Source organism: Salmo salar, chromosome 27 (assembly GCF_965601325.2).
Source record: "Salmo salar chromosome 27, fSalSal1, whole genome shotgun sequence".
NCBI lineage: Eukaryota > Metazoa > Chordata > Actinopteri > Salmoniformes > Salmonidae > Salmo > Salmo salar.
The window spans coordinates 14,646,065-14,667,741 of NC_138317.1; the positions used below are offsets into that span (position 1 = coordinate 14,646,065).

Sequence of the window (21,677 nt, forward strand, 5' to 3'; positions counted from 1 at the left end):
CTGTAATCGAACCCACAAATGCTGATGCTCCAGATATTTAACTAGTCTAAAGGCGGCCAGTTTTATTGCTTCTTTAAATCAGAACAACAGTTTTCAGCTGTGCTAACATATTTGCAAAAGGGTTTTCTAATGATCATTTAGCATTTTAAAATGATAAACTTGGATTAGCTAACACAACATGCCATTGGAACACAGGAGTGATGGTTGTTGATAATTGGCATCTATGCCTATGTAGATTATCATATATATATTTTTTTTAAATCAGCCGTTTCCAGCTACAATAGTCATTTACAACATTAATGTCTACACTGTATTTCTGATCAATTTGATGTACACAAAAGTTGCATTTCTTTCAAAAACAAGGACATTTCTAAGTGACCCCAAACTTTTGAACGGTAGTTTATATATTTTCTTTTATCCCAGCCCCCATCCCTGCAGGAGGGCTTTTGCCTTTTGGTAGGACGTCTTGTAAATAAGAATTTGTTCTTAACTATCTTAAAGGTTAAATAAATAAAAATGTTGAACTTCCATCCTCTCAGGCCAGGGGCACAATGTATTAATTTATGGTTGGATCAGAAACACTAAAATCATTGGCCAGTATTGAGAATTAAGTAAAACCACAAGTCCAAATCCTTATCTCCATCCATGGCTAATTCAGGAAAGGGCCAATTTTAGCTAGCTAGCCATCGGAGGACAACGAGATGCAACAATTCAAGTTTTACTTCTGTCAATGACATTTGGTTTCTGATGTGATTTGTCTGAAGCCAAATCCAAACTGGCTTCCCTTAACACTTTTTTTTTTGGCGTGCAAGGACCATTCACAGCTGAGCTCACTCAGTTTAGCTCAACACTGATTGGCTATTATTTGATACTTTTATCAAGGGTTTGTTGACTTCCCTTGCATTCAATGCTATGGGCTGCAACAATGTCACATACTCTTTTTGACCAGACGGCATCATATGCTACACATACTGAGAGAGGGGTGCTGTTTTGTTCGGACGCTTTCTCCAGTGAGATACATTTCCTTCAATTTGCAAGAGGCTGAATGTAGGAAACACTGAGACTAAAGATACAAAATAACGTATGTTTTTCTTGGCCAATTCCTTGGTATCCATGAATACACACCAGTGCTTTTGAACTAGTTACTGTCAATCCTTGTCTCATCCTTTGGCTTCATGATGTCATGACAAAATGCAAGATTAGTAGCTGCTTTATTATCTGAATCACATCGTTCCATTAAGAGAGTGTAAACATTGAAAGATAATGTCCAAAAGAAATACAACAATTATGAGCAGTCTGCCATATACAAACAGGACAAAGTATGTGCATTGGTTATGGTACTGTACAGACATAATGAACATAACACATTCTTAAATAGCTATCAATTATCAACATATTCTTCATTCCCATTCATTGTGGGAGTAGTAAATGCTGTACTATTGTAGAAATGAAATAAATGTAAACATTGCACAGTTGAAGAAATAATAAAATATCCACATTGATTTTATGTTTTACGCATTCAAAAAAAGTCAACTCTGCACTAGGTTTATACTTCAATGTTGGCACTTAAGTCTTCATACATTTTAATAACTTGGGGAAGACCACCCCCATCAGGATGTACTGTATAGTGCTGACTAGTCATGTCGTCATAGCTCATTATGAAACATTCCAGTGAGGCTCTGGACCATCCTTCACCAAAGCCATGAGATTAGAATAAAACACAATTCTAGTTAGTAAGGATGTACTGCACAAAGTTGTGGTTTAGGCAACAAACAGAGGAAAACAGACAGACAACTGGGGAAGAACAACCTGGGCTTGTCCAATAATTATTTTTTTAAACGCTAATTTTCCTTTGCTACATTTTTTAAAAAGTTTTACGTTTTGTGCCTAATGAACACAACCCAGGCCTTACATGTCTTATTTTATGGATGGTCCATTCCTCTTTGGCTTATGTATGGCATAAGACATATCACAATCCTTCAACTACAGGCAACTTCATTGGGGTGGCTAACTGTTACTAGCCTCACCTCATCTTAATGTGTTGTCCAGCTCTCCCTAAACCATTGTTCAATGTGATCCAATATGTTCCAGATGAAGGACATGAAATCCAAGCCGAGGAACTTGATTATTCTCCCTGTCTCCTTCCAAAACAAACACCATGACAATGAGTGGGTGCCAACAATTTTCTAACTCTTCACTCAAATTATTCAGTAGGGCAAAACACTGGGGAACTTGTGTGTTATATTGTTGAGAACAGACTTGCATCTCGGTATGTAGAGTAAGGAATACATTTCAATCTGCAAGGTTGCACAACATTTGCCTAAGGAACGTGCCTCTGGTCTATCAGAAGGCAAAGTGTACATATGATACTGTAGGTATAAGTTACATGGTAATATCTAATCCTTTCAGGTCTAAGTGTCTAGGGACTGGGGGTCCATTTAATCTTCAGAATTGGGTGGATCTACTCCTCTTCCTCCTAGCCCCACCAACTCTGCCTGGGAGGTGGGGTGGTGGGCGGGGCCACATCAAAGACAGCCCCTTCACTGAGTGACGAGCACACAAAGTAGAGGTTGGCACCCAACATGACCAGTATGGGCAGGAAGGAGAGGCCGAAGCCTAACCCCCTCACACTGCTGCCTAGGGTCACACAAACCCAGTAGATCAGCCTGTAGGGTGAGAGATCACAACAAGATCAGACAATTGGGCCACACAAACCCAGTAGATCAGCCTATAGAAGAAGTGACATTGGGTGAGTTTGTTTTGCATGGTCCATGGAGATAAAATACAGAACGTATGTAAACACGTACAGTACCAGTTAAAGGTTTGGACACACCTACTCATTCAAGGATTTCTTTATTTTTACTATTTTCTACATTGTAGAATAGTGAAGACATCAAAACTATGAAATAACACATATGGAATCATGTAGTAACCAAAAGTGTTAAATCAAAAATATTGTATGTTTGAGATTCTAAGTAGCCACCCTTTGCCTTGACAGCTTTGCACACTCTTGGCATTCTCTCAACCAACTTCATGAGGAATGCTTTTCCAACGGTCTTGAAGGAGTTCCCACATATGCTGAGCACTTGTTGGCTGCTTTTCCTTCCCTCTGCGGTCCAACTCATCCCAATTGGGTTGAGGTCGGGTGATTGTGGAGGCCAGGCCGTGCGCACTCTATCACTCTCCTTGGTCAAATAGCCCTTACACAGCCTGGAGGTGTGTTTTGGATCATTGTCCTGTTAAAAACGAATGATAGTCCCACTAGGCACAAACCAAATGGGAAGGCGTATTACTACAGAATGTTGTGGTAACCATGCTGGTTAAGTGTGCCTTGAATTCTAAATAAAATCAGGGTGTCACCAGCAAAACACCCCCACACCGTCACACCTCCATGCTTCACGGTGGGAACTACATTTGCGGAGATCATCCGTTCACCTGCTCCGCGTCTCAAATTTGGACTCATCAAACCAAAGGACAGAGTTCCACCGGTCTAATGTCCATTGCTCATGTTTCTTTGCCTAAGCAAGTCTCTTCTTCTTATTGGTGTCCTTTAGTAGTGTTTCTTTGCAGAAATTCGATAATGATGGCCTGATTCACACCGTCTCCTCTGAACAGTTGATGTTGAGATGTGTCTGTTACTTCAACTCTGTGAAGCATTTATTTGGGCTGCAATCTGAGGTGCAATTAACTAATTAACTTATCCTCTGCAGCAGAGGTAACTCTGGGGTCTTCCTTTCCTGTGGCAGTCCTCATGAGAGCCAGTTTCATCATTGCGCTTGATGGTTTTTGCGACTGCACTTGAATAAACTTTCAAAGTTCTTGAATTTTCAGGATTGACTGACCTTCATTGTCTTCAAGTAATGATGGACTGTTGTTTCTCTTTGCTTATTTGAGCTGTTTTTGCCCCAATATGGACTTGGTCTTTTAACAAATAGGACTATCTTCTGTATACCACCCCTATCTTGTCACAACACAACTGATTGGCTCAAACGCATTAAGAAGGAAAGAAAGTCCACAAATTAACAAGGCACACCTGTTAATTGAAATGCATTCCAGGTGACTACCTCATGAAGCTGGTTGAGATAATGCCAAGAGTGTGCAAAGCTGTCAAGGCAAAGGGTGGCTACTTTGAAGAATCTCATATAAAATATATTTTGATTTGTTTAACGCTTTTTTGGTTACTACATGATTCCATGTGTAATTTAATCGTTTTGATGTCTTCACTATTATTCTACAATGTATAAAATTGTAAAAAAAAAAAAAAAAAAAAAAAAAAACTGGAATAAGTAGGTGTGTCCAAACTTTGACTGGTACTGTAAGTGTTTACAAACATTATTAGGTTAGAAAAGATAAGGATAACAATGTTGGGTGAAAGTATGGATTGGTGATAAGCAATGTTCCCTCTGGGACTGGCACACAGAATAAATATTAGTCCACAGAAAGAAGCACGAGATTGAACTTCACTCTAGAGCAGTGGTCACCTACCGGTCGATCCAAGGCATTCCTAGTCAAACATTTATGCAAAAAAACAACGATAAAGCTTTTTTTTTTGTCTCAGGCTGTTGCCGGTAGGTGCACCCAATTCAGCTGCCCTGCGTGCCGGGTAGACAACTGTTGCCATTTTGTACCATTTCATGTGTCTGAAGGTACAAACTCTGCCTTCCCGGCAGGCCCGGAGAGCAAATCAAGTGCACTATAGGCCTACCGCTGGCCAATCGGATGGCTCAGATTACAGTGTCTGCAGTAACGTAGCAGACATAAAAGAAAGATACAGCAAACTTGATACTGTGAGATTTCAACACTTAAAACCATGACTAGACAAATACAAATACAACAAATACAGCAAAGAGCTGCTGTTTTTATGAGTGAGTTCATGTTTAAGTTCTTACTTAGCACTGTCAACACTTTTATAAGCCATAAAATGCACATTCTTCCCATTTCCACTCAGTGCTCCAACAAGCACTGTAGCCGTAAAGAATGAGTAGGAAAGTTTATCTATAGGCTTGCGTTGTTATTATTATTAGCGGCTTTGGTCATTTTTAGTATTGAGGAATATTTCACTTTCTCTGCTCATAGGAGCAACATGAATTTGTGCATGAGGCAGAAATGATGCAGTGCGACTGGAGTTGCCATCAGCTGGAAGACTGTGTCCCTTTTTGTTCAGTGTCAGGGGAGGAAAGGGAGAGCAGAGGGACGTTGACAGGCGGACCCTCAGTCTGCTGCTCTCTCCCTCCGCTGACCATCAGATGTAGGCACAACCAGCCCAGTAAAATACAAATAAAAAGCTAATTATTTGGTCGTGCCTCACAAGTAATACAACTACAGATCTATTACAGGTGTTATCATATAGCCTACCTCAAATTTTGAAATAGATTTGTTTTTTTAAATGGCCCGTACAACAATGCATTGGCAGGGCAACTCATTGCTTCAGTAGTCTTTTTAATTGGTTAATGTTGCATAGGCGTACATTTTTTAAGTCATGTGTAAAGATTATATGAGCGGTAGATCTCAGCTTGCATTTTGACTCAGAAAAATTTGGTGACCACTGTTCTAGAGTTTTCCCTGTTAACACTAACAGCCTTTCCCTTTACTGTGGTAATTGTGATCTAATCAACAGAATATTAGCCACTTTCAATGCAACATACTGAAACAAAGAACTTAACTAGAGATTTTATTGTAGGCAGAATGCGTCGGAGTAGGATTCTATTGCATTGACAAGCGGCATAAACAATCAGAGCTGCAGTATCCTTATATGCAAATAGACCATTGCCATATATGCATCTGCAGCAGACGTGATACCCTGTCATGGCATCGAAACGCCTGCTCAACACAGACCGTGGGGTTAACTTGGAAAAGTACTCTACTAGAGGCTGTGAACAAGCGATTCGGTGGCATTCTCTCTGAGCCTCTACTGTGTCGCCACCATGCTCGATGCTAGGTACAAGGACCGCTAATTCGATGCAGACAAGAAACAGGGTTTACGTGAAATGTTAGACACAGCTGGACAAGATGGAAACGGACACAGTGACAGTGCGCATCGAGGAAGAGAGGTCACGGACAGACAGAGCTGAAACGACACTACTTGACATGTATGATGAAATCCTGGTTGAGATTCAGCAGAGCATGAAACAGCACAGCAAGTGTAAGAAATAGGTTTTGATTATGTTTTACTGGTAATGGGGAAATACGTAAATGCCAACAAAATAACTTTTTGGTCAGTGTGTGTGTGTGTGTGTGTGTGTGTGTGTGTGTGTGTGTGTGTGTGTGTGTGTGTGTGTGTTTCAGATATTTAATAGTACTAGAATGCTTAAAAGGCCGCCAATTAAAAAAAATATGTTACCTGTATCATCTTTTTTGACAAGGAACATATCGGTATCGGCCAAAAATGTCATATTGGTGCATTCCTATGCACAACACAACCCATTCCGCACCCACGAAGCAGCGTTACCTATCCCTCCACAAAAGCCATGTCCCTTGTTGAAAAAAGGGGAACAATGGCTGCATTTTAGGCTGACTGCACTGCATACGCACGCCCAATCTCAAAACTATCTAGTGATTCCACATCGGCTACATCTCTGCTAACTGCAGAGTGAATGCACATAACCAGAATAATTATCATTCAATTACCACAGCGAATTATTGTAGTGTTTGTTTGTGTCAATTAATCCTGTAAGGGATGGGTTGACAATTGGCGATTTGACACGAAAAATAACATTTTCATTCATTCATTCACACAAATAAACATACAACGCAGAATGCACTGCTACCACTGAGACTGAGTAGTGAACACACACACACAGGCAGACAGGCACTCACCTGCCGAAGGCAAAGACGATGGTGAGCAGGGGCACCAACTTGAGCAGGTCCTGGCTGATGTAGGTGGCCATGACGGCCAGCTGCAGGAAGTAGAGTAGGAAGAGGGAGAGCGAGTCGCCCACGTAGTGCCGGTGGACTGCCACCTCCCGGCTCTCCTCCCCCACCTTGGCCTCGTAGAGGGGTGTCAGGGCGCCGTAGCGCAGCCGCGCCAACCCCTGCACCAGCACACCTGGGAGAGGGGGTGGGAGGGGAAAGATGGGGGGGGAGGAGAAGAGATAGGTGGAGGGAAGAGGAAGACAGTGCAGGGGGGGAGGACCGAGGTAGAGGAAGATTGGGAGAGTACCAAAAAAAGCAATAAAAACATTAACATTGCCAAGAGCAATGAAGTAACACATCTAGTCTATTCAATAATCTCTAATAGGTGATAACATATCACAGCCCAACCCTAATAGTCCACAGTCTTACCTAGCATAATGGGTATGACAGCAAAGAAGGAGCAGCGCAGTGTGTACACCAGCCTGAGAGGGGCGCTGTCCAGGGGTGGGGCATCAAAGGGCAAAAGTGCATAGCCGCCCCATACAAGTAGAGGGAAGAGAACAGCTGCAGCACCAATGCCCAGGCCAAGTTTCAGAACATCCCCACAACTACCACCACACATATCTAAATAACAGAGGAATCTGGGTTCAATAAAACTACAGCCAAACCTGGGGAAAATTGTGTTTTTAAAATACAATAACTTGAGAAGTATTAATAAAAAAATAAAACAGCCATTTCTTTGGTCGATGACGATAGGAAATATATGTAGACTTCTTACTATGCTGCCTCATATTTTACATGACAATTTTCATACCAATTTCTCACAACAGGAAAGAAATTCATTTTTACGTTTTATTCACTAAGCTGACACTCTTATCCAGAGCGACTTTCATCTTAAGATAGCTAGGTGGGACAACCACATATCACAGTAAGTACATTTTCCCACAATAAAGTAGCTATCAGGAGTGAGGAGGGGGGGGGGGGGGGGGGGTGCTGTGGGATTATTTTAGATACTCTTTGAAGAGTTAGGGTTTCAGATGTTTTCGGGAGATGGGCAGGAACTCTGTTGTCCTAGCTTCAGGGGGAAGCTGGTTACACCATTGGGGTGTCATTAGCGCTAAAACATGTCTAATCAGAGGGGAAAAGATCAAATAAAATGATAATGTAACCTACATTTTTTAGAATCCACTTGTGTTGATATACTGTTTATTAAAAACTTTACATAATGACAATGTTTTTTTTTTCTTCATAGGAATGCACATCAATCCCTAAACGGATAAGAACTTAAATGGAACTGACCCCAATTAGTATTAATGGTATTGGTCCGGCACTGGTACATACGTGTGTAGTTGTCCGGCTCCTCTGTCCACTGTGGGTAGTAGTATACTGGTGGGGCTGTTGGTGTCTGGGGCTCTAAGAAAGGTCTCTTCTCAGTATCCATCTCCCCATATTTGCTATTTTCGAGTGGGAACGCCTCCCGTTTGCTAGATGGACGCACTATCACTGTCGGAGTGAAGACCTGCGCAACCTTCTCTGGCACTGGTCCTTCCTCCCCCTCTTCCTCATCATCTGCAAGCGAACCATCCCTTTCCTCGCCTTGGACTGCATCCACATCATCTCTCCATCGCTCTCCCTCTGGCATGCTCTCTCTCCATTTTGCCTTTCGCTCACTCTCTGGCTGGCTCTCCTGTCCCTCCAGAAGCTCTGTGCTCCCTCCTCTCCTCTCTACCTCCTCCTCCCTCTCCTCATCCCCTTCAGCTCCCTCACTCTCAGACGCTACACCTCCTTTCTCTCCCTCTCTGTCTCCCAGCCACAGCAAAGTGCTAGGCTCCAAGGCAGCTGAGCTGGTTGCCTTTTTCGCCTCTTGCTTCTCATCCTCTTCCCCCTTCTCTTCATCCATCCTCCTGTGCTCTAGGCCCTGTTCCGCTCCAGGTGTTTGAGGTCCTGCAGCAGTAGACCCACTGGTTTTAGAAGGCCCTCCGGCTCTGTCTTCATCTGGATTTAAAGTCAGGTGCACGGACATCACTGTTTCTCACCCGTCTCTGTCCGTATGATATTCCTGTCTAGGCTGTGTGTGCAACTATTGGCCAGTGTGTCTTTCTGCAAAGTGACTATTCAAAGTGACTATTCAACATTTACAATTATATTCCATATAACAACTTGGTGCCAAACCTCATTCTTATAAAGCCAAGTCCTATTGATTCACCTGAAAGGGAAGAGTGAAACAATGGTTTGCAGGCACACAGTAAACAATCCATTTGATAAGTTAATGAGCTGAGAGTCATCAGTGAACATTGAACTTTGATTTTGAATCTCTAAATGGATGAAGTGTACCTTCCTCTACGGAGTGCGATTTATCAACGTTCTAATGCCCACTGCACGCACAAGACATACTGATTTATATTCTACTACTAGTAGTAGACTACCAATGAGATGCAGTTGTTTAATAAGGAAAAAACATATTCTTACTTTAATATAGGCGTAGTACGGAAACAGATTACTTTAAAATGAAGCAATGTCACAAACTTGTTTTCTGGGTCTGGTTTAGAGTATCTGATTTTGCGACAACATTGCGTTCTCCGTTTCCGCACTATGTCCATATCGCAAAAACGTTTTTGTGGGTCTCTGGTCTCCAGATACTGGACCTTAACCTACCTATCCAGTGCCATTAAATCCATGACATAAGGAACTTTGAACTGATGTACTTAGTTAGTCGTAGTTAAACTGACTTACCCGACGTCTAGGCTGCATGTTGCTCCATAAGATTAAAATAGTAAAAACTGGAATTGGCCCAGGAAGTGTTTTTCAGACTTTTGTCGTAATGTGAAACTCAAGTAAGGTTGGGTTGTTTGACAGGTGCGGCAAGGTAAATCATTGCAGGAAAGTTTTTGTGGTTGCTCATATCATGTGATAACTCCACCCACGATGACGTTTCGTTTTGTAGTAGGCCACAGTGCACATTTTTTTAAATGATTTTGTTATTTTTAAACAATGGCGATGCCTCTCATAATTAGGCTGTATAGGCTACCCATAATTGTATTATAGCACTGCCTATTTCATTGTCTAAATACATATTAAATACATGCTCTCAACATGCATTAATAATAATTACACTATTCAAACATAGATTTTCATAAATCGAAGGTAGGTTTATTACTATACCGCTAGTCACCAGTCTATCGACAGTCTACTCTACAAGGAGGAGACTGTCCCACTGCGCTCCTGTAATCCATACTGTGGCGGCAGGTAGGCTAGTGGTTAGAGCGTTGGACTACTAACCGAAAAGTTGCAAGATCGAATCCCCCGAGCTGACAAGGTAAAAATCTGTTGTTCTGCCCCTGAAAAAGGCAGTTAACCCACTGTTCCTAGGCCGTCATTGAAAATAAGAATTTGTTCATGACTGAGTTACCTGGTAAAGTGCTGCACGTTTGCCTCCACGGCGAAACAGAACAATTCTATTTTTATTTAACCTTTATTTAGACAGGGAGTCACATTGAGATTAAACATCTATTTTACAAGAGAGCCCTGTATACATTACAATAAAAACAGAATAATAAAACATATACATATGTGTATAAAACAATATAATTCAGCACACAATGACAAAATAGACACTATTTTGAAAAACGTTTCAAAGAGCGAATCATATTTGTTCATGTACTTCTTATTAGCCAATAGTAGATGCTATTGCCTTCATCAAGGGTGGGCTCCTGAAACTTGCACCTGTTACAGTGATCTATAAATCTGTTGTCATGTTTGCTTGTCATGATGGAGCATCATATTCCATATTCTAAGAAATCTTCTAAAATTAACAGATGTATGCATTTGTGATATATTTTTGATTAGAAACTGGGTGGTTCAAGCCCTGAATGCTGATTGGCTAACAGCCGTGGTATATCAGACTGTATACCACGAGTATGACAAAACATTTCGTTTTACTGCTCTAATTACGTTGGTAACCAGTTTATAATAGCAATAAGGCTCCTCGGGGGTTTGTGATATATGGCCAATATACCACGCCTAAGAGTCGTGCATAAGAACAGCCCTTAGCCGTGGTATATTAGCCATATACCACACCTCCACGGGCCTTATTGCTTATTTACCTCATAGACCTCAGGATGGGTAGCCTGTGTAGAGAAGTCAACTCGGGCACTATTCTAACTTCGTCTGCACACATTGGTGGAATTTACAGGTTGATACCCATCTGCATGTGTTCTATGGCAATTCTGGAAATTGATGATTTTATTTGCAAGCTAGCTAGCTACTATTTTAGCTAATCACAAGTGCAGTGCGTGGTTAGCGCTAGCTAGCGATGTCAATAGTTGTGGCTAGCTATCGTACATTCCAGCTGAAATAGCCAGGCTAACAATACGGAGAAGAGGATGAGAGGTGCAGCGAATGTGAGAGAGGAGAGGGTGTGGCCCACAGTTTACTGCAACAAACATTGGCAGCCAGCTAACGCAAGAGCAAGACATAACTATACTTAACAAAAATATTAAATGCAACAATTTCATAGATTTTACTGAGTTATAGTTCATATGAGGAAATCAGTCAGTTGAAAAAAAATTTATTCACTATTCTAGTGATGCCACATGACTGGGCATACAGATATGCATCTGTTGGTCACAGATACCTTTACAAAAGAAATGGGCCTTAGGATCTCGTTACGGTATTTTTGTGCATTCAAATTGTCATTGATAAAATGCAATTGTGTTTGTTGTCTATAGTTTATGTCTGCCCATACCATAACCAAATCGCTAACATGTTCACTCTGTTCACAACGTTGACATCAGCAAACCGCTTGTCGACAGGACACCATACACGTGGTCTGTGGTTGTGAGGCCAGTTGGATGTCCTGCCAAATTTTCTAAAATGACTATGGTAGAGAAATGAACATTACATTCTCTGGCAACAGCTCTGGTGGACATTCCTGCAGTCAACATGCCAATTGCACACTCCCTAAAAACTTGAGACATCTGTGGCATTGTGTTGTGTGACAAAACTACACATTTTAGAGTGGCCTTTTGACCCCCAGCACAAGGTGCACCTGTGTAATGATCAGGCTGTTTAATCAGCTTCTTGATATGCCACACCTGCCAGGTGGATGGATTATCTTGCCAAAGGCGAAATGCTCACTAACAGGGATGTAAACAAATTTGTGCATATGGAAAATCTCTGGGATATTTTATTTCAGCTCATGAAACATGGGACCAACACTTTACATGTTGTGTTTATATTTTTGTTCAGTGTAGATTACAATCCATGTATCTAGCTAACACAAGAAGGAGAGAGAGAAAAAAGAGCTAGAAGTTTTGGTAGAGATAGCTATATAACTGCTGTGAGGGCGGTGGCAGTGAAGGTTTGTTTATTATGCAGGGACCTTGATGTTTTAGTATGGTCATGGAGACGGTGAACAGCCGCTTGGAGCGCGCTCAGAAGGGCTACCGGCTGGAGAGCAATGTGAGGGTATGGTCGGACTTCTTGAGGATCCACCTGCACCCTCACACAATCTCTGTCATCCACGAGTACAACCACGATGGGTAAGCGCAAATAGTAACAGCCAAAAATAGTAAGAGCCAAAGACGCACACCCAAATAGTTGACGAGGTGGAGAACAGATAATGGACTTGAAATATTATTAAGAAAGTCACACAAGCTACATTATTCTCAGTGCCTTTCTTAGGGTACATACAGTCATATTATGTGGCTGGGTCGACTCCGATTATTTTACACAGAGTACGTTTTCCGCCTACCGTAGAGCTAAAAACATTAGACAGTGTTGTCCAATCAGACATCAGCCAAGGCGCAAAAAAGACCAGCCTCCTGCATATTCCCCCGGCAACAACAAGTGTGGCAATTGTACTCAATGCCAGTACACCAAACGTATGAAAAGTCCCAAGACCGGGTCGAGACATAAAAATCTACAGTACCATCAATTGTAATTCTTGCAATGTGATCTATGTGATTCGCTGCCTGTGCGGCTTATTTTATGTTGGAGTTACGCACTAGGTAGCAACATTGACCACAGCCTGAGTACCAACCTGTATGGTCTACCACACTGTCTCCCATTAGCACCACCAGCTGAAGAGTTTTCTCCCTAATTGTCTTCCCCATGCCCTATATGAACTTGTCCATTCCCTTTGTGATTATTCTGAAGAAGGTCTTTTAGTCTTTTAAACTAGTCTAATAAAACGATGTATTGGTAAGCGAGCGTTGCGCCTTTTCCTGTCCAATGATGTCCACACAGAGTGCATTTCCCATATACCACAGCAGAACTAACTTGGAATTCTTTGGAAAATAACTTCCTTTTGGCATTTTGTCTCTAGGGAGGCCCACAATCTGGAAGCGTTTGGCCAGGGGGAGACTCTGCTTCAGGGCTCAGTGCTGGAGGATCTTGAGGACAGACTACACTTCTTCATAGAGGTAACTGACTGGTGATCCTCTACCATGACTCTCCATTACGGGTTATCACCAACCCTCGTTCTGGAAAAGTACAAGACTGGAATATCTAAAAAGATCCATATCCATCCAAATATACTTTGTTCTTTACAAAGGCCCCATTTGGTACAATCACTCCTTGAATGACTGATTTTCATCAGTTTGTCATCTCTCCTTTCTCCCTTCCTTCTGCCATCCCTCTCCCTCCCAGGGGTTCCAGGTGCTGTGTGACCTGGCCGATGGCTTCTCAGGCCTGGGTTCAAAGGTCACTGAGATGCTGCAGGACTCCTATGGGGGATGGGGCATCCTGAGCTGGGGACTTGCACCTGTTAGTCACCCAGACACAGTGAGTGACAAGAGGGAGGTTGTTTGCAGTGTGTTTTCAGGCAGTTCCTCAGTTAGCGCAGTTTTTTTTCAACAGGGTCATGTTCATCAGGGCGCACAATGAAAAACGCTTTGCAACGGAAAATGAGCATTTCTTATTGGCCAAGTCCAGGTAATCCCTTCCTGTTTCAATCAGTTTTCTTCCGTTTGGTGCCTAATGAACATGACCCAGGTGTTTGCCATGTAATGCCATTGGTCTTATTCTCCGTAAGCTTGCAGATAGAAATGTCATTCATAGAGCTCAGCTGAGATCTGCGGTTGTCTTGTTTTTATTTCACAATTTGCTACTGATTTAATGACTATAATCAAATCAAATGTATTTATATAGCCCTTCTTACATCAGCTGATATCTCAAAGTGCTGTACAGAAACCCAGCCTAAAACCCCAAACAGCAAGCAATGCAGGTGTAGAAGCACGGTGGCTAGGAAAAACTCCCTAGAAAGGCCAAAACCTAGGAAGAAACCTAGAGAGGAACCAGGCTATGAGGGGTGGCCAGTCCTCTTCTGGCTGTGCCGGGTGGAGATTATAACAGCACATGGCCTAGATGTTCAAATGTTCATAAATGACCAGCGTTGTCAAATAATAATAATCATAGTAGTTGTCGAGGGTGCAACAAGTCAGTAACACAAGAGTAAGTGTCAGTTGGCTTTTTCATAGCCGATCTTTGAGAGTATCTCTACCGCTCCTGCTGTCTCTAGAGAGTTGAAAACAGCAGGTCTGGGACAGGTAGCACGTCCGGTGAATAGGTCAGGTTTCCAGCAGGTCTGGGACAACAGGTCTGGGACAGGTAGCACGTCCGGTGAACAGGTCAGGGTTCCATAGCTGCAGGCAGAACAGTTGGAACTGGAGCAGCAGCACGGCCAGGTGAACTGGGGACAGCAAGGAGTCATCAAGCCAGGTAGTCCTGAGGCATGGTCCTAGGGCTCAGGTCCTCCGAGAGAGAGAAAGAAAGAAAGAAAGAAAGAGAGAGAGAATTAGAGAGAGCATATTTAAATTCACACAGGACACCGGAAAAGACAAGAGAAATACTCCAGATGTGACAGACTGACCCTAGCCCCCCGAAACATAAACTACTGCAGCATAAATACTGGAGGCTGAGACAGGAGGGGTCAGGAGACACTGTGGCCCCATCCGATGAAACCCCCGGACAGGGCCAAACAGGTAGGATATAACCCCACCCACTTTGCCAAAGCACAGCCTCCACACCACTGGAGGGATATCTCCAACCACCAACATACCATCCCGGGACAAGGCCGAGTATAGCCCGTCTCTCATAGAGTAATTGGGTTTTATGCACAACTATTGTGTGGTGTTGTGAATAAGTACAGCTGCCAAAGCGTTCGTATAGTGCTATGATATTGTGTAGCTTTCCTCGGACCCTGAGGAAGGAGCTCTACCACCTGTTGGCATGGTCCACGTGGCCAATAACAGCTCCTTCTTCTGTCCTTTAACCCTGAAAGGTGGGCTGGGCAGACGGGCCGCCCAACCCCCCTCCTTCCCCCACCTCAACTACGGCATGATTCAGACAGACACCACTCTCTTTCTTTCTATCATAAATCAAATGTATTTATAAAGCCCTTCTTACATCAGCTGATGTCACAAAGTGCTGTACAGAAACCCAGCCTAAAACCCCAAACGGCAAGTAATGCAGGTGTAGAAGAACGGTGGCTAGGAAAAACTCCCTAGAAAGGCCAGAACCTAGGAAGGAACCTAGAGACGAACCAGGCTATGAGGGGTGGCCAGTCCTCTGCTGGCTGTGCCGGGTGGAGATTATAACAGAACATGGCCAAGATGTTCAAACGTTCATAGATGACTAGCAGGGGCAAATAATAATAATCACAGTGGTTGTAGAGGGTGCAACAGGTCAGCACCTCAGGAGTAATCATCTGTCTATTCCTTTATTTTAGTAGTCATTTATTAATTCTGTCTATGAAATACACTGTATATACAAAGGTATGTGGACACCACTTTAAATTAGTGGATTCGGCTATTTCAGCCACACCCGTTGCTGACAGGTGTATAAAATCGAGCACACAGCCATGCCATTTCCATAGACAAACGTTGGCAGTAGAATGGCCTTACTGAAGAGCTCAGTGACTTTCAATGTGGCCCCATCATGGGATACCACCTTTACAACAAGTCAGTTTGTTGAATTTCTGCCCTGCTAGAGCTGCCCCTGTCAACTGTAAGTTCTGTTATTGTGAAGTGGAAATGTCTAGGAGCAATAACGGCTCAGCCGCAAAGTGGTAGGCCACACAAGCTCACAGAATGGGACTGCCGAGTGCTGAAGTGCGTACGAATCGTCTCAACACACTACTGAGTTCCAAACTGCCTCTGGAAGCAACGTCAGCACAATAACTGTTTGTCGGGAGCCGTATGAAATGGCCTAAGATTACAATGCGCATTGCCAAGCGTCAGCTGGAGTGGTGTAAAGCTCGCCACCACTGGACTCTAGAACAGTGGAAATGCCTTCTATGGCGTGATGAATCACACTTCACCATCTGGAAGTCCGACGGACTAATCTGAGTTTGACGGATGCCGGGAGAACGCTACCTGCCCCAATTCATAGCGCCAACTGTAAAGTTTGGTGGAGGAGGAATAACGGCCGGGGGTTGTTATTCATGGTTCGGGCTAGCCCCTTAGTGAAGGGAAATCTTAACGCTACAGCATACAATGACATTCTAGAGGATTCTGTGCTTCCAACTTTGTGCCAACAGTTTGGCGAAGCATGACAATGCCCCCGTGCACAAAGCGAGGTCCATACAGAAATGGTTTATCGAGATCGGTGTGGAAGAACTTTATTGGCCTGCACAGAACACTGACCTCAACCCTATCGAACACCTTTCGGATGAATTGGAACGCCGATTGTGCGCCAGGCCTAATAGCCCAACATTCGTGCCTAACGTCAATAATGCTCCTGTGGCTGAATGGAAGCAAGTCCCAGCAGCAGTGTTCCAATATCTAGTGGAATGCCTTCCCAGAAGAGTGGAGGCTGTTATAGCTGCAAAGGATAGAAAAACTCCATATTAATGCCAATGATTTTGGAATGAGATGTTTGACGAGTAGGTGTGCACATACTTTTGGTCATGTAGTGTGTGTGTATATAGTCTTGATTGAGCTGTAGTGCAAATGATTGACATCGCTCTCTCCCATTGTTGCTTGCGAGGATTTTTGTTTTGTTTTGTATGCCACCCCTAAGATGTCCGACAACCCCAGAAATGTGTGTGTGTGTGTGTGTGTGTGTGTGTGTTTCTGTCTCCTCCATCCGTCACTCTGGTACCACTCCAGCTCTGTGCTGGCTTTGGCCCTGGACTCCCTCACTGTGCCCTACCGGCTGAGGTACAACAGCGCCCCCGTGTGGGAGTTTGCAGATGCACGGGAGAAAGGTCCGCGCTGGGTGCTTTCTTTGACCAGGTCTCTACTGTATGTCAGAAAATACTGTATCCCAATGAGACTAATCTGGTCAAATAAAAAACTAAGGTTTAATCAGGTACAAGTACTGGTTGACTTCAGTTATCCCCCTCAAAGAACATTTTGAAGGGATTGTCCAGGACACAAGATAATCATTGTCTTCCCCACATAGCCTACTATACATTTAACAGGTTTACTGTGTGTGTGAGACATCCGGGTTGTAGTCTGTTCTCTTCCGTTTGGTGCCTAATGAACATGACCGAGGTGTGTGTGTGTTTCTCAGGTGGTGGCTGCATACGGAGCCCTCCCCTTTCCTATGGCACAGGGCGGCTCTCTCCCTGACACCCTGGGTGACTGCGCAAACGCGTTGCTGTGGCTACCCCTATCGGCTTGCCCCGAGCAGGGCGGCGACCACTGCTTCGATCAATCTGTGACCCTCAAGGGTTTAGAGTTGCATAGTCTGGTTAGGTGAGTCAAAGAACATGGCTGTTATGTTACTGTTACTCTGTCGACTGCAAGTGTATTTCTGGGGCATGTAGGCCTATGTGTACCAGAGGAGGCTGCTGAGGGGAGGACGGCTCATAATAATGGCTAATAATTCACCCCATTTAAGCCACCAACCTCCTGTGATGTGTACATCTGGGTGTTCCAACGCATAGGGTTTCGAGTTTTAGATGCAAAACGCCAATACCACTCCGGATGTATATCAGATAAGTGATTTTTGTCAGCGTTAGTCAAAGGTTGAATTGACATTGTTGCAGATGTATTTAATGGTTCCGAAGGTGTGTGGAAACGTTGCTGATGTTAATGTGCGTTGCTGTAACGTTGCTGTAACGTTGCGGTCCCATCTCCAGCCAGCTGAGACCAGGCAGGGATGCAGCCGCCCACCCTGCTGCATAGCCTTGATTGTAGGGAAGACGTGCAAGTCTCCTACATCAATGCCCACTACCCTGCTATGCCTTGGTGAGTGTCAACCATACACACTCCCATACAATACCACATGTATTCAAACACCACACACACACACTAGCACGGACAATGTCACACACTCACATACAGGCAGGCTTGGAGACATGGCCACATGCACACATTAAACACGCACTACTGTAGTATTTCGATAGGCTACACCAAACCAATCCTGCTGATTTAAAAGAGGAAAATCACAATTTACCATTTGTCTTTCTCCCTGTGCAGTTCAGTCCAGCTTGTATCAAGCTATTCAGCCAGTCCCTGGGTCCCCAGGGCTTTCTGCAGAGTCAGGCCCCTCCCCCCAACTGTGAGTATATCTAATCCTGATGTTTCTGGTCCATTTATCTAACTGTGGTTTGTCCTGTCTCTCACTCTCCAGATCTGTCTGCTCTTATCAAAGTCTGTCTCTATCTGACTCGGTCCATGCCTCTGTTTCTGCTATCAACTTTCATTAGTGGTATGTGCAGGATACACACGGTGTACACTTTCCAATGGAACGCTTACTTGCAGGTTCCTTCTCGACAATGCAACAACGATTATAAAATATAACAAAATGAACATAAAGTAAATGGCTCAGTAGAATGAAATAAGATTTTTTTTGTATAATACAGGAAGGCACAATGTATAGTACAATATTTACACATGTATCAGGGAAGGGGGATTGGGGGTCAAGTGTTTTACATTTGGTAGTAGTATAATAGTAAAACCATGTTATCTGGCTACACAAGTCATTTGTATGTGGATATTCAACCCTATGTTTTTCTCCCCGTCAGTCAGTTCTATTTCTCTCACTGTGCCCAGATCTCAGCCCCCTCCAGCACATCAGCCTCCTATGCTTGTATCCAACATCTCTCATTATTGGCAGGTCCTTCCCTCTAACATTATCTTACTCTCTTCCACAGCGCGGTCGGTCCCCTACAGTCTCCTCTCTCCCGGTGCTCACCTCCCTGCAGTCGTCTCCAGCCCTGGGCCCGTGGCTGTTGGAGCTGCAGCACGGTACCAGCGCCCTGGACCCTCGCCGCATCGCCCCCCAGTTTCCTCTCCCGGGGGCCTGAGCTGGCCGACTTTCAGCCTCCTGGTTCGCTGTTACCGCGACGATAGCGGAGGCATGATGCGCGCCTCCTCGGAAGAGGACGACGATGGTTGACAGCGATGATTGATTCACTGACATCCACAAGAGTCATTTTCTCTTTTCTGTCTTCTGCATTGTTAGCCCAGAACAATTCTGCACACTCCATACCATCCGAATAGATGGGTCTCGATTGACCGCGACTGGAGTTCACAGACCCACCCGTCCACATTGTATAGTGATCATACAGACTCACTGAGACTTGATAAGGATTGTGAATTCTGGTTGGAGACAATGGACTCGCTGTTTGAGATGGTGACAGAGAACTGTTACAATAAAATATTGAGGTTTTAATTGACAAAAGATAATGGTCGGACAGTGAAACTAAATCCTTGTGAAATAAGAGAGAAAATAGGGTGATAGAATAAGGAAAGGTCGATGAAGGGAGAATATGGTAGGCTACATATGAGAACTGAGTGAAACTTGTGGGGGAAGTGACTGAGTTTATTCGCCATGTGCACAGGATACAACAGGTGTAAAACATTAGTGAAATTCTTACTTTGATCACTTTCCCAACAATGCAGTGATAATTAAAAAAAAATCAACCACAAGAATGTAAATGTGTGTATACATAAATGTTAATCATACAAATGTCCAGTTGTCAATAGTTTCCCATATTGGGATAACATAAGATGGCAGTCGTGGTAAATGTATGCTAGAATCTGTGGCAGGGAGGATATTAAAAGTGCAATTATGTTTGAAATGTAGTTTTTCTATCCATGCCACTAGCAGGCAGCGTTGAAGTATGGACATAAATTCACGGAGAGGTAAGAAAAAGCTGTTCCTTTAAGCACCAGCAACACCGAGATGGATTAAATCCATTACGCATCCATTTCTGTAAAAAGTTAAAATCATTTAACATTAAGAATAATTTAATGGGGAGGAAAAAATATTGAAAGATCTGTTTGGCTGGCCCCTTACATCTACGTTCGATGTTTTGCCTATAGCTTGAAACTATCTTCTCTGTCGTGTCTATTTGTGAGAATCGGGTTGGCTATAGGCTGAATGACAAAATGGAAAGTATCTAACGGTTAACCACATACCCACAGCTCATTCAGAGGAAGCTGGCCAGAAGCAGTTAACTCCTATCGCGTTTCATATTATCACTATGACAAGAGATCAAGAGAAGAGAAACTTGCGAGGATTTCAAAAACGAGAAACAAAGAATTAGATGTCTAAAGTCTGTATTCCAGATAGCTATTAGATCTATTATCTTTCACCGACCATGGACAACCTCAACTCCTCCAACACCTCCAGCTTGGACTACACCTCCCCGGATTCGGGCCGCCTGATTTCGAGCATCGTCCTGGGGTTGTGCTGTGCGTTGGGCCTCCCAGGTAACATAGCTGTCCTGGTGTTCATCCTGCGCGGTTCGTCCCGACGCCCCAACTTTACCTTGTGCCTCATACTGAACCTGGCGTCCTCCGACATCTTATGCCTGGCCACGGTGCCCATGTGGATTTATACTCTCCTGCACGGCTGGACTCTGGGCAGTGCCGCCTGCAAGCTAGCCACCTTCCTGCTCTACCTCAGCCTGTACGCGAACGTGCTAACGGTCACTCTACTCGGTGTCCAGCGCTATCTCCAGGTGCTATACCCGCAAATGTGGAACCGGCTGGGGCGCAAGGGGAAGGCGGCGCTGGTCCTGGCCCTGTGGGGGCTCGCCTGCGCCCTGACTGCCCCCGCCGTGACCACTCGCTATGTGGGTGATGGCGAGCTAAAGTGCCGGAGACACAGTGGATCCGATGCTGAAAGAGTAGCGGTCCTCATCTTGGAGACCTTTCTGGGGTTTGTGGTCCCGTTCTCTGTGCTGGTCACATCCTACTGCTGCCTCCACCGGCGGGTGAACCAGACGGCGCTGTTCAACAGCGCCAGGTTGACGCGTCTGGTCACCAGTGTGCTGGTCGCCTTCTTTGTCCTCTGGGTCCCCGTGCACATCGTCAACATGGTGGACATTGCCGGAATGGTGCTGCGGGCTTCCCGGCCAGAGGCGTCGGCAGTGCTGCTGCGCCACAGGAGCGCGGCAGCACGTGTCGTCCGGAGCTTCACATTTGTCAACAGCTGCCTGGACCCGTTCCTGTACGCCTTCGCCTCGCGGAGGAACTGGAAGTAGCCCAAGCGGGAAGCAGGTCACAAAGATCTGAAGTCGTCCTCTGCACGTGCGACTAAAGGGATGTGACTGACATGCCAACCCATAACTCTAACCCTCACCCTACCTATAACCAAACCCCCTAACCGCAAGAAGTCCCATCACCCCTGCTAATTGTCCTCAACAAAACCCACATTATTTGGTTGCTGAATCTGGGTCTGTATAGCCTACTTTCTATGTATCCATAGGGTAACCTAGATTAGTCCCTTTGGTGATCTATCTCCTTTCAAGCTTGACCGCCATTGGTGAAATCCTAAATTATATTGCTTCTGTGAGCTTTCTCATGCATAAATAAATTGGTAATGTTTTCATTAACTAGATTTTTGGTTTCTCTTGCAGTACATGT

The 21,677-nt window shown here is 44.1% G+C and overlaps 3 protein-coding genes across 4 annotated transcripts; 2 read left to right on the forward strand and 1 right to left on the reverse strand.

Moving 5' to 3' along the window:
• Positions 1-1,194: 1,194 nt before the first annotated feature.
• On the reverse strand, positions 1,195-9,784 carry LOC106588307 (transmembrane protein 79). 2 transcript variants are annotated; one of them, XM_014177140.3, is made up of 5 exons: positions 9,586-9,783; positions 8,194-9,058; positions 7,282-7,476; positions 6,817-7,045; positions 1,195-2,666 (listed from the first exon to the last, which is right to left on the reverse strand). In XM_014177140.3, exons 2-5 carry the CDS (start codon positions 8,873-8,875, stop codon positions 2,477-2,479), a joined length of 1,296 nt encoding a protein of 431 aa, XP_014032615.3. In that variant the 5' UTR covers positions 8,876-9,058; positions 9,586-9,783; the 3' UTR covers positions 1,195-2,476. The 2 variants fall into 2 exon arrangements, with proteins under 2 accessions (XP_014032615.3, XP_014032616.3); XM_014177141.3 differs by lacking the exon at positions 7,282-7,476 and having other exon boundaries at positions 9,586-9,784.
• A 2,192-nt stretch (positions 9,785-11,976) lies between these two features.
• On the forward strand, positions 11,977-19,957 carry LOC106588306 (protein misato homolog 1). Its single transcript, XM_082970058.1, has 7 exons — positions 11,977-12,392; positions 13,178-13,274; positions 13,501-13,635; positions 17,368-17,552; positions 17,939-18,047; positions 18,279-18,360; positions 18,956-19,957. Exons 1-5 carry the CDS (start codon positions 12,247-12,249, stop codon positions 17,982-17,984), a joined length of 609 nt encoding a protein of 202 aa, XP_082826184.1. The 5' UTR covers positions 11,977-12,246; the 3' UTR covers positions 17,985-18,047; positions 18,279-18,360; positions 18,956-19,957.
• A 13-nt stretch (positions 19,958-19,970) lies between these two features.
• Positions 19,971-21,651, forward strand: LOC145850160 (leukotriene B4 receptor 1). The gene has a single exon (XM_082970057.1). It carries the CDS (start codon positions 20,408-20,410, stop codon positions 21,293-21,295), a length of 888 nt encoding a protein of 295 aa, XP_082826183.1. The 5' UTR covers positions 19,971-20,407; the 3' UTR covers positions 21,296-21,651.
• Positions 21,652-21,677: the final 26 nt, after the last annotated feature.

Coding starts and splice junctions, on each gene's coding strand:
- LOC106588307 (XM_014177140.3), bottom strand. CDS start 8,875: ATGTCCGTGCACCTGACTTTAAATCCAGATGAAGACAGAGCCGGAGGG. Junction 7,477..8,193: donor GGAGCCGGACAACTACACAC/GTATGTACCAGT, acceptor TCTGTTATTTAG/ATATGTGTGGTGGTAGTTGT. Junction 7,046..7,281: donor TGTCATACCCATTATGCTAG/GTAAGACTGTGG, acceptor CCCCTCTCCCAG/GTGTGCTGGTGCAGGGGTTG.
- LOC106588306 (XM_082970058.1), top strand. CDS start 12,247: ATGGTCATGGAGACGGTGAACAGCCGCTTGGAGCGCGCTCAGAAGGGC. Junction 13,636..17,367: donor CTGTTAGTCACCCAGACACA/GTGAGTGACAAG, acceptor TGTGTTTCTCAG/GTGGTGGCTGCATACGGAGC. Junction 17,553..17,938: donor GAGTTGCATAGTCTGGTTAG/GTGAGTCAAAGA, acceptor TCCCATCTCCAG/CCAGCTGAGACCAGGCAGGG.
- LOC145850160 (XM_082970057.1), top strand. CDS start 20,408: ATGGACAACCTCAACTCCTCCAACACCTCCAGCTTGGACTACACCTCC.